This window comes from Mustelus asterias, chromosome 7 (assembly GCF_964213995.1).
Source record: "Mustelus asterias chromosome 7, sMusAst1.hap1.1, whole genome shotgun sequence".
NCBI classification, from domain to species: domain Eukaryota; kingdom Metazoa; phylum Chordata; class Chondrichthyes; order Carcharhiniformes; family Triakidae; genus Mustelus; species Mustelus asterias.
Window position 1 is genome coordinate 7,459,751 of NC_135807.1, and position 12,054 is coordinate 7,471,804.

The 12,054-nt window shown below is 47.2% G+C and overlaps 1 protein-coding gene across 1 annotated transcript in view; it reads left to right on the forward strand.

Annotated features, from left to right (window-relative positions):
- Nucleotides 1-12,054, forward strand: part of LOC144495552 (desmoglein-2-like) — a 93,954-nt gene that overhangs the window by 36,887 nt on the left and 45,013 nt on the right. Inside the window, exon 5 of the mRNA XM_078215643.1 lies at nucleotides 10,438-10,599. Coding sequence (XP_078071769.1) covers nucleotides 10,438-10,599 — 162 coding nt within the window. The remainder of the gene's footprint in view (nucleotides 1-10,437; nucleotides 10,600-12,054) is intronic.

The following is a 12,054-nucleotide window of genomic DNA, read 5'->3' on the forward strand; positions in this document are numbered from 1 at the left end:
CGCTGAAGGACAAAAGACACGCCTTGGTCTTACTGCATGCGCTCACAGTGATTGCAATGCATACTAGATTTGCATATATGTAATTAACAATATGTCACTACATAAAAATTTGATGTTTTCAATTTGTACCCAGAGGGAGATTAAGGAACAGATACGTAGGCAGATTTTGGCAAGGTGTAAAAGTAACAGGGTTGTTGTGGTGACAGATTTTAACTTCCCCGATATTGACTGGGACTCACTTAGTGCTCGGGGCGTGGATGGGGCAGAGTTTGTAAGGAGCATCCAGGAGGGCTTCTTGAAACAGTATGTAGATAGTCCAACTAGGGAAGGGGCCGTACTGGACCTGGTATTGGGGAATGAGCCCGGCCAGGTGGTCGATGTTTCAGTAGGGGAGCAGTTCGGGAAAAGAGGTACTGATGGATAAAGATAAGTGTAGTCCTCAAGTGAAGGTGCTAAATTGGGGGAAGGCTAATTACAACAATATTAGGCAGGAACTGAAGAATGTAGATTGGGAGCAGGTGTTTGAGGGCAAATCAACATCTGGCACATGGGAGGTGTTCAAGTGTAAGTTGATAGGGATTCAGGACCGGCACATTCCTGTAAGGATGAAGGATAAGTATGGCAAGTTTTGGGAACCTTGGATAAGAAATATTGTGAGCTAGTCAAAGAGAAAAAGGAAGCATTTGTCAAAGCTAGGAGGCTGGGAACACACGAAGCAAGTGTGGAATACAAGGAAAGTAGAAAGAAACTTAAGCAAGCAGTAAGGAGGGCTAAAAGGGGTCACGAAAAGTCATTGGCCAGAAGATTAAGGAAAATCCCAAGGCTTTTTACACATATAAAAAGAGCAAGAGGGTAGCCAGGGAGAGGGTTGGCCCACTCAAGGACAAGGGAGGGAATCTGTGTGTGGAGCCAGAGGAAATGGGCGAGGTATTAAATGAATACTTTGCGTCAGTATTCACCAAAGAGAAGGAGTTGGTGGGTGATGAGTCTGGGAAAGGATGCGTAGATAGTTTGAGTCATGTTGAGATCAAAAAGGAGGAGGTATTGGGGTTCTTGAGAAACTTTAAGGTAAACAAATCCCCAGGGCCTGATGGGATATACCCCAGAATACTGAGAGAGACAAGGGAAGAAATTGCTGGGGCCTTGAGAGTAATCTTTGTATCTTCGCTGGCTACAGGGAAGGTCCCAGAGGATTGGAGAATAGCCAATGTTGTTCCTTTGTTTAAGAAGGGTAGCAAGAATAATCCAGGTAATTACAGGCCGGTGAGCCTTACATCAGTGGTAGGGAAATTAGTAGGGAAATCTGTGGACAAACACGCCAAGATCCCTTTGATCCAGAGAACTCCCTAGTGTCCTACCATTCATTGAGTACTTTCTTGTCAAATTATTCACAGCCTTTAAAAAGTATCTGAATGAGCACTTGGCACATCACAACATTCAGGGCCATGGGCCAAAGTGCTGGCAGATGGGATTAGGTGGGAAGTCAGGTGTTTCTCATGTTCGGTGTGGATTGTCTTATGGGGAAAGGTTGAAGAGGTTTTTAAAGTTTTAACGAAAGTAAGACTTATATTAACACTGCAATGAAGTTACTGTGAAATTCCCCGAGTCGCCACACTCCGGCGTCTGTTCGTGTCAATGCACTTAACCAGTGGGGCGGCACGGTGGCACAGTGGTCAGCACTGCTGCCTCACAGCACCAGGGACCCGGGTTCAATTACCGGCTTGGGTCGCTGTCTGTGTGGAGTTTGCATGTTCTCCCCGTGTCTGTGTGGGTTTCCTCCGGGTGCTCCGGTTTCCTCCCACATTCTGAAAGACGTGCTGGTTAGGTGCATTGACCCGAACAGGCGCCGGACTGTGGCAACTAAGGAGAATTTCATTGCAGTGTTAATGTAAGTCTTACTTGTGACGAATAAATAAACTTTACTTTATTATTAGAGAAGATTCTTCGAGACAGGATTTATTCCCACTTGGAAATAAATGGACGTGTTAGTGAGAGGCAACATGGTTTTGTGAAGGGGAGGTCGTGCCTCACTAACTTGATTGAGTTTTTCGAGGAAGTGATGAAGATGATTGATGAGGGTAGGGCAGTGGATGTTGTCTACATGGACTTCAGTAAGGCCTTTGACAAGGTCCCTCATGGCAGACTGGTGCAGAAGGTGAAGTCGCATGGGATCAGACGTGAGCTGGCAAGGTGGATACAGAACTGGCTCGGTCAAAGAAGACAGAGGGTAGCAGTGGAAGGGTGCGTTTCTGAATGGAGGGCTATGACAAGTGGTGTTCCTCAGGGATCAGTGCTGGTACCTTTGCTGTTTGTAATATATATGAATGATTTGGAGGAAAATGTAACTGGTTTGATTAGTAAGTTTGCGGATGACACAGAGGTTGGTGGATTTGCGGATAGCGATGAGGACCATCCGAGGACACAGCAGGATATAGATCGGTTGGAGACTTGGGCGGAGAGATGGCACAGGGAGTGTAATCCGGACAAATGTGAGGTAATGCATTTTGGAAGGTCTAATACAGATAGGAAATATACAGTAAATGGCGGAACCCTTGAGAGTATTGATAGGCAGAGGGACCTGGGTGTACAGGTACACAGGTCACTGAAAGTGGCAACGCAGGTGGAGCAGGTAGTCAAGAAGGCATACGGCATGCTTGCCTTCATCGGCCGGGGCATTGAGTTCAAAAATTGGTAAGTCATGTTACTGCTTTGTAGAACCTTAGTTAGGCCGCACCTGGAATATAGTGTTCAATTCTGGTCGCCACACTACCAGAAGGATGTGGAGGCTTTGGAGAGGGTACAAAAAAGATTTACTAGGATGTTGCCTGGTATGGAGGGCATTAGTTATGAGGAGATGTTGGAGAAACTTGGTTTGTTCTCACTGGAACAACGGAGGTTGAGGGGCGACCTGATAGAAGTCTACAAGATTATGAGAGGCATGGACAGAGTGGATAGTCAGAAGCTTTTTTCCAGAGTTGAAGAGTCAATTACTAGAGAGCACAGGTTTAAGGTGCGAGGGGCAAGGTTTAAAGGAGATGTACGAGGCAAGTTTTTTACACAGAGGGTGGTGGGTGTCTGGAACCCGTTGCCGGGGGAGGTAGTGGAAGCGGATACGATAGTGACTTTTAAGGGACACCTTGACAAATACACGAATAGGATGGGAGCAGAGGAATATGGTCCCCGGAAGGGTCGAGGGTTTTAGTTGTCAGGCAGTAAGGTCGGTGCAGGCTTGGAGGGCCGAAGGGCCTGTTCTGTGCTGTAATTTTCTTTATTCTTCTTCTTTGTATTAATGTAGTGAAGTATGATAGTCTGGAATACACTTTTCCGCAGTACGTTTCAAAAGAGAATTGGATAAATATTTGAAAAGCAAGAACAGTGGGACTAATTGGGTAGTTTAGTTTTTCAAAGAGCTGACACAGGTGTGATGGGCCGAATGGCCTCCTTCACTGTCTCTGATCTTCACCTTTTCCTCTCCATGTTTACCTTATCCATGTGACCTGAATGATTCCTGAACTCCCTTACCATTTAGAACCGAATAATTGAGCCCCTCATCATTGGGCAGCACAGTGGCACAGTGGTTAGCACTGCTGCTTCACAGTGCCAGGGACCCGGGTTCAATTCCCAGCTTGGGTCACTGTCTGTGCTGAGTCTACACATTCTCCCTTTGTCTGCATGGGTTATTTATTTATTCGTGTCATAAGTAGGCTAACATGAACACTGCAATGAAGTTACTGTGAAAATCCCCCCCGTCACCACACTCCGGCGCCTGTTCGGGTACACAGAGAGAGAATTTAGCATGGCCAATGCACCTAACCAGCATGTCTTTTGGACTGTGGGAGGAAACCAGAGCACATAGAACATAGAACAGTACAGCACAGAACAGGCCCTTCGGCCCACAATGTTGTGCCAAGCTTTATCTGAAACCAAGATCGAGCTATCCCACTCCCTATCATCCTGGTGTGCTCCATGTGCCTATCCAATAGCTTCTTAAATGTTCCTAAAGTGTCTGACTCCACTATCACTGCAGGCAGTCCATTCCACACCCCAACCACTCTCTGAGTAAAGAACCTACTTCGGACATCCTTCCTATATCTCTCACCATGAACCCTATAGTTATGCCCCCTTGTAATAGTTCCATCCACCCGAGGAAATAGTCTTTAAATGTTCACTCTATCTATCCCCTTCATCATTTTATAAACCTCTATTAAGTCTCCCCTCAACCTCCTCCACTCCAGAGAGAACAGCCCTAGCTCCCTCAACCTTTCCTCATAAGACCTACCCTCCAAACCAGGCAGCATCCTGGTAAATCTCCTTTACACTCTTTCCAGCGCTTCCACATCCTTCTTATAGTGAGGTGACCAGGACTGCACACAATATTCCAAATGTGGTCTCACCAAGGTCCTGTACAGTTGCAGCATAACCCCACGGCTCTTAAACTCCAACCCCCTGTTAATAAAGGCAAACACACTATAGGCCTTCTTCACAGCTCTATCCACTTGAGTGGCAACCTCCAGAGATCTGTGGATATGGACCCCAAGATCTCTCTGTTCCTCCACAGTCTTCAGAACCCTACCTTTGACCCTGTAATCCACATTTAAATTTGTCCTACCAAAATGAATCACCTCACATTTATCAGGGTTAAACTCCATCTGCCATTTTTCAGCCCAGCTTTGCATCCTATCTATGTCTCTTTGCAGTCTACAACAGCCCTCCACCTCATCCACTACTCCACCAATCTTGGTGTCATCAGCAAATTTGCTGATCCACCCTTCAGCCCCCTCCTCTAAGTCATTAATAAAAATCACAAATAGAAGAGGACCAAGCAATGATCCCTGCGGCACTCCGCGAGCAACCTGCCTCCAGTCCGAAAATTTTCCATCCACCACCACCCTCTGTCTTCGATCAGATAGCCAGTTACCTATCCAATCGGCCAACTTTCCCTCTATCCCACACCTCCTTACTTTCATCATAAGCCGACCATGGGGGACCTTATCAAACGCCTTACTAAAATCCATGTATATGACATCAACTGCCCTACCTTCATCAACACACTTAGTTACCTCCTCAAAAGATTCTATCAAATTTGTGAGGCACGACTTTCCCTTCACGAATCCGTGCTGACTATCCCGGATTAATCCACATCTTTCTAAATGGTCGTAAATACCATCCCTAAGGACCTTTTCCATCAACTTACCAACCACCGAAGTAAGACTAACTGGCCTATAATTACCAGGGTCATTCCTATTCCCTTTCTTAAACAGAGGAACAACATTCGCCACTCTCCAGTCCTCTGGCACCATCCCCGTGGACAGTGAGGACCCAAAGATCAAAGCCAAAGGCTCTGCAATCTCATCCCTTGCCTCCCAAAGAATCCTGGGATATATTTCATCAAGCCCAGGGGACTTATCGACCTTCAGTTTATTCAAAACTGCCAGGACATCCTCCCTCCGAACATCTACTTCCTCCAGCCTATTAGCCTGTAACACCTTCTTTTCCTCAAAAACATGGCCCCTCTCCTTGGTGAACACTGAAGAAAAGTATTCATTCATCACCTCTCCTATCTCTACTGAGTCCATACACAAGTTCCCACTACTGTCCTTGACCGGCCCTAACCTCACCCTGGTCATTCTTTTATTCCTCACATAAGAGTAAAAAGCCTTGGGGTTTTCCTTGATCCGACCCGCCAAGGACATCTCATGCCCCCTCCTGGCTCTCCTAAGCCCCTTTTTCAGCTCATTCCTTGATAACTTGTAACCCTCAACCGAGCCATCTGAACCTTGTTTCCTCATCCCTACATAAGCTTCCCTCTTCCTTTTCACAAGACATTCCACCTCTTTTGTGAACCATGGTTCCCTCACTCGGCCATTTGCTCCCTGCCTGACAGGGACATACCTATCAAGGACACCCAGTATTTGTTCCTTGAAAAAGTTCCACTTTTCATTAGTGCCTTTCCCTGACAGTTTCTGTTCCCATCTTATGCCCCCTAATTCTTGCCTAATCGCATCATAATTACCTCTCCCCCAATTTTAAACCTTGCCCTGCCGTACGGCCTATCCCTCTCCATTGCAATAACAAAAGACACTGAATTGTGGTCACTATCTCCAAAGTGCTCTCCCACAACCAAATCCAACACTTGGCCGAGTCATTTCCCAGTACCAAATCCAATGTGGCCCCACCTCTTGTCGGCCTATCCACATATTGTGTCAGGAAACCCTCCTGCACACACTGCACAAAAACTGCCCCATCCAAACTATTCGACCTACAAAGATTACAAAGCACCCACAGGAAACCCACGCAGACACAGGGAGAACAAAGAACAAAGAAAATTACAGCACAGGAACATGCCCTACGTGCAGACTCCGCACAGACAGTGACCCAAGCCAGGAATTGAACCCGGATCCCTGGCGCTGTGAGGCAGCAGTGCTAACCACTGTGCCACCGTGCTGCCCGTTTTTTCCTCCGGGTGCTCCGGTTTCCTCCCACAGTCCAAAGATGTGCCATGATAAATTGTCCATTAGTCTCAGGGGGGTTAGCAAGGTAAATTGGTGGGGTTACGGGGACAGGTCCTGGGTGGGATTGTTGTCCGTGCAGACTCAATGGGCCGAATGGCCTCTTTCTGCGGGATCCTATCTTGGCTCTCGGGGTGATATTGTTTACGCTTATTTGTCCTCGGACATTGTCTGTCTCCCATTCAAATCCACCATCATCCGGTCCATTCTACAAAGGACCATTGATCCTCCCCAGTCATCACTCTTATTTCCAGTCTTCCCTCCCAATCCCAGGGCTCGTAAACATGTCAGCACAGTCTTGTCCATCCCAGACACCTTCCACTTTCAATTCTTCCATTCCTGTCATAGGCTGAGGCTTCTTCCTTTGAAACCAATCGGTGTAGAGGTGGCCTGATGGAGCATCTTTGAAATTAGAAAGGCCACTCAACAGGGGAGATGTAGAGACAAGTTTTCCATCAACATAAGGCAGTCAATGGTAAAATCCAATTGGGAATTCAGGAGAAACCTTTTCACCCAGGGAGTGGTGAGAGGGTGGAAAAAGGAGTTGTTGAGGTGGATAGTCCAGATACACTTATGGTGAAGCTCATTATACACATGAGGAGAAAGGAATGGTCGGATGATTTGACAGGGTGAGATGAGGGATAGGAGAATCGTGGGAAGAGGCTCGCATGAGTCAATAGGGGATAGTGGTGTTGTGGTAATCTCACTGGACTAATAATCCAAAGTCTAACGCTCTGGGAAAGTAAGAATATAATACAACTGGGGCAGGAGTGGGCGCCATTCAACCCTTCTTGAATCTGCTCTGCCATTGACTAAGATCATGGCTAACCTTCTACCTGCACTCCAGTTTCCCACAACCCTCCATTACTTAGCTTCAAATTTGCAGTCGTGGGACATGGGCGTCGCTGGCTGGGCCAGCATTCATCGCCCATCTCTAGTTGCCCTTGTTCAGAGTCAACACCATTTCTGTGGCTCTGGAGTCACATGTAGGCCAGGCCGGGTAAGGACGGCAGATTTCCTTCCCTAAAGGGCATTAGTGAACCAGATGGGTTTTTACGACAATCGAGAATGGTTTCATGGTCACCAGTAGATCCTTAATTCCAGATATTTTGTTTTATTGAATCCCGCCGTGGCAGGATTCGAACCCGGGTCTCCAGATCATTAGCTGAGTTTCTGGGTTAATAATCTAGCGAAAGTACCACAAGGCCGTTACCTCCCCTTATTGACCTCCTTGTTGAACATACTCCAGGCTGAGCAGCTGCAGGTCTGTACCCTGGGGGATTCTAAAGGTTCCGCTGAGTGAAGAAATGTCTCCCGACCTCACAATTTAATGGCAGACCCAGATTATTCTGACGCAGTGACCTTCTAGTTCTCGATTCTCGAGCTAAGGAAAGCAGTCAAATGTCTACCTCATTCTTGAATGTACTCCTTAACTGAGCCATATTGGCCCATTCTACTCAATCCCGCTTCCCAGGATAATCCTGTCGTTCCCAGGAAACAGTCTACATCACAGTGTGAATGCCATTTGCCTAATTTTTCCTGATTATTGGAATGCACTTCTTCAGCAGCCCCTTGTGTCAGTGATGGTTCATCATAGCACGGCCAATGCACCTAACCAGCACGTCTTTCAGACTGTGGGAGGAAACCGGAGTACCCGGAGGAAACCCACGCAGACACGGGGAGAACATGCAGACTCCGCACAGACAATGACCCAAGCCGGGAATCGAATCCGGGTCCCTGGCGCTATGAGGCAGCAGTGCTAACCACCGTGCCCCCATGCTGCCCATAAAAGTTTGTCCTGGCAGCGGTGGGATTTGAACCCATGCCCCCCGAAGAGACTGGATCCTTAATCCAGCGCCTTAGACCGCTCAGTCATACTACTGGCTCAGTGTGACCTGTAGATTATGTGCCCCACACTAGTCTCACCAGCTCTCCCTCAATGACGCCGTTGGTTGGCAGTTGGTAGACATGGTGGCAGGTTATTGGCTCAAGCCACTGCCCTCTCTTGTCGTTCTTGCTCAGCGCTGTTCTTATTGGTTGAGATTCTTGGCGCTTCTTTGGATGATGGGGGTTTTGGTTGTGATTGAGTATCTCCGTTTCCATGGTGTTGATGAGCTCCTTAAGTCATGCTCGTAACAAAATATCCCCGTCAGGAAAATTGGAATACGTGAAATATCTTAAGAACATAAGAACTAGGAGCAGGAGTAGGCCATCTGGCCCCTCAAGCCTGCTCCGCCATTCAATAAGATCATGGCTGATCTTTTCGTGGACTCAGCTCCATTTACCCACCCGCTCACCATAACCCTTAATTCCTTTACTGTTCAAATATTTATCTATCCTTGCCTTAAAAACATTCAATGAGGTAGCCTCAACTGCTTCACTGGGCAGGGAATTCCACAGATTCACAACCCTATGTGTGAAGAAGTTCCGTCTCAACTCGGTCCTAAATCTGCTCCCCCTTATTTTGAGGCCATGCCCCCTAGTTCTAGTTTCACCTGCCAGTGGAAACAACTTCCCTGCTTCTATCTTATCTATTCCCTTCATAATCTTATATGTTTCTATAAGATCTCCTCTCATTCTTCTGAATTCCAATGAGTATAGCCCCAGTCTACTCAGTCTCTCCTCATAAGCCAACCCTCTCAACTCCGGAATCAACCTAGTGAATCCCCTCTGCACCCCCTCCAGTGCCAGTGTATCCTTTCTCAAGTAAGGAGACCAAAACTGTGCACAGTACTCCAGGTGTGGCCTCACCAGCACCCTATACAGCTGCAACATAACCGCGCTGTTTTTAAACTCCATCCCTCTAGCAATGAAGGACGAACTTCCATTTGCCTTCTTAATTACCTGCTACAACTGCAAACCAACTTTTTGTGATTCATGCACAAGGACACCCAGGTCCCTCTGCACAGCAGCATGCTGCAATTATTTACCATTTGAGTAATAGTCCATTTTGCTGTTATTCCTACCAAAGTGGATGACCTCACATTTACCATCTTCTTGGTTCTGCTGTGCGAATTGAACAGAGGAACTGGAAATAAATAAGATGGCTGGAATTTTACCATCCCTCCCGCCCACGACAGGAATCGAAGCGGGCGAGGGGAGAACCGTGGAAAGGTTCGTTGACCTTGAGTGAGATCTTGTGGTTTTGGGACAAGTGAAGCTGTAAAATTCTGCCCAATGTATTTTATTGACTGAAATGCAAATATAAGCTCGTGCAAAACTTTGGATAAAAGATCGGAAAAAGAATTTGAATATTGCTGACAGAAGAGACATACTGCTGAATTTCCCATGAAGTACAAATTGGTGCTCTCTTTGAAATTGATGTTCTTGGGTTGGTCCTGATGAGTATGAGAGAAAAAACTTCGACAGCATGTCTCTTATTCAACAACACTTCAACTACTAAGAGAAAAGAATTCCAGACTGCATAGGGGGTTGTGGATCATAGAATCGGGACAGGGCAGAAGGAGGCCATTCAGCCCATCAAGCCTGCACCAACAACAATTCCACCCAGGCCCTATCTCTGTAACCCCATCTATTTACCCAGCTAATCCCCCTGATACTAAGGGGCAATTTAGCATGGCCAATCAACCTAACCAGCAAATCTTTGGACTGTGGGAGGAAACCGGAGGAAACCCACGCAGACATGGGGAGAACAAGCAAACTCCACATAGACAGTGATCCGAGGCCAGAATCGAACCTGGGTCCCTGGCGCTCTGAGGCGGCAGTGCAAACCACTGTGCCACCTCACCACCCATCAGGAACACCCTGATGGTAAGAGCAAGGTCCTTTACCAATTGCAGTAGGAGGTGGTGCTCCAAATGTAGAATTCCTCATGGAGTAATACATCCATTACGGAATGCACAGGCGATATTCTGGCATGTTTAAGTTACAAGTTAATTAACGTTGACTGTTTGTTTTTCCTACTTAGATTGTGTCAGACTACCAAGACACACCCGGTGTTAAAATAACCTACACCATTGTTGGACAAGGGGCAAATGAGCCGCCGATCGGGCTGTTTGTAATCGACGCACACACTGGCGAATTAAATGCTACAAGAGCAGTGGATCGGGAACAATATTCACATTTCAGAGTAAGTTGCAACTGATTTTCAATATTCGAAGAAAGCTTGTTAAATTGGTGGGATAAATATGTGGGGTTACGGCGATAGGGCCTGGGTAAGATGCTCTCTCAGAGAGAGGGTGCAGACTCGATGGGCCAAATGGCCGCCTTCTGCACTGTGGGGATTCTATTCTTGGTGGAAATAGCAAAAGCTTTCGCTGGGAGTAACCAGTTCTCACACAGCAAGGGGTGAAGTGTGGTGAAGGAGGAGTGATTTGTTTGCGTTGCTTTCGGAAGTTCGCTATGTTCTTCATCTTAAGAATATCTTTTAAGGTTTAAAGTTTATTTATTAGTGTCACAAGTAGGCTTACATTAACACTGCAATGAAGTTACTGTGAAAATCCCCTAGTTGCCACACTCCGGCGCCTGTTCGGATACACTGAGGGAGAATTTAGCATGGCCAATGCACCCTAACCAGCACATCTTTCGGACTGTGGGAGGAAACCAGAGCACCCGGAGGAAACCCACGCAGACACGGGGAAAATGTGCAAACTCCACACAGACAGTGACCCAAGCCGGTAATCGAACCCAGGTCCATGGCGCTGAGAGGCAGCAGTGCTAACCACTGTGCTACCGTGCCGTTCCAGGCACACTGCCAGAGGGTTTCAGTTTAATGATTTATCTCAACGTTGACAATTCTGACAGCATTCCATTACTACCACAATGTAGTGTCAGCCTTGATTCTTCACACAAACCTTGGCTGGGAACCCAGTGGGGATCAGGAAGGGCCAGGAAACTCCACCCTTGCATTTATGTAGTGCCTTTCACAAGCTCAGGACGTCCCATGGTATTTTACAGGCAATGAATTACTTCTGAAGGGTTGTTTCATTAAATCATAGAATCCCTACAGTGCAGAAGGAGGCCATTCAGCCCATTGAGTCTGCACCGACCACAATCCCACTCAGCCGATGTATTTACTCTAGCTAATCCCCCTGACACGAAGGGGCGATTTAGCAATCCACCTCGCCTGTACATCTTTGGACTGTGGGAGGAAACTGGAGAACCCAGAGGAAACCCACGCAGACACTGGGAGAATGTGCAGACTCCGCACAGACAGTGACCCAAGCTGGGAATTGAACCTGGGTTCCTGGCGCTGTGAGGCAGCAGTGCTAACCACTGTGTCACCGTGCCATCCGCGTTGTAATGTGGCAAGCTCCCCCAAACAGTAATGTGATGCCGATCGGATAATCTGATTTTGTGATGATGATTGAGGGTTAGAGATTGCCCAGTCACCAGGGTAAACTCCCTGATTATTTTCAAAGCCATGACAGAATCCTTTGCCCCGCGCCTGCGAGAGGGGATGGGACCTCAGTTTATCACCTCGTTTGAGAAGCTGTACCTCCCAACTATCCAGCACCTCCTCAGTGCTGTACTGTACCGGAGTGTCATCGTTTACTCAAGTTTCTGAAATGGGACTTGAACCCAC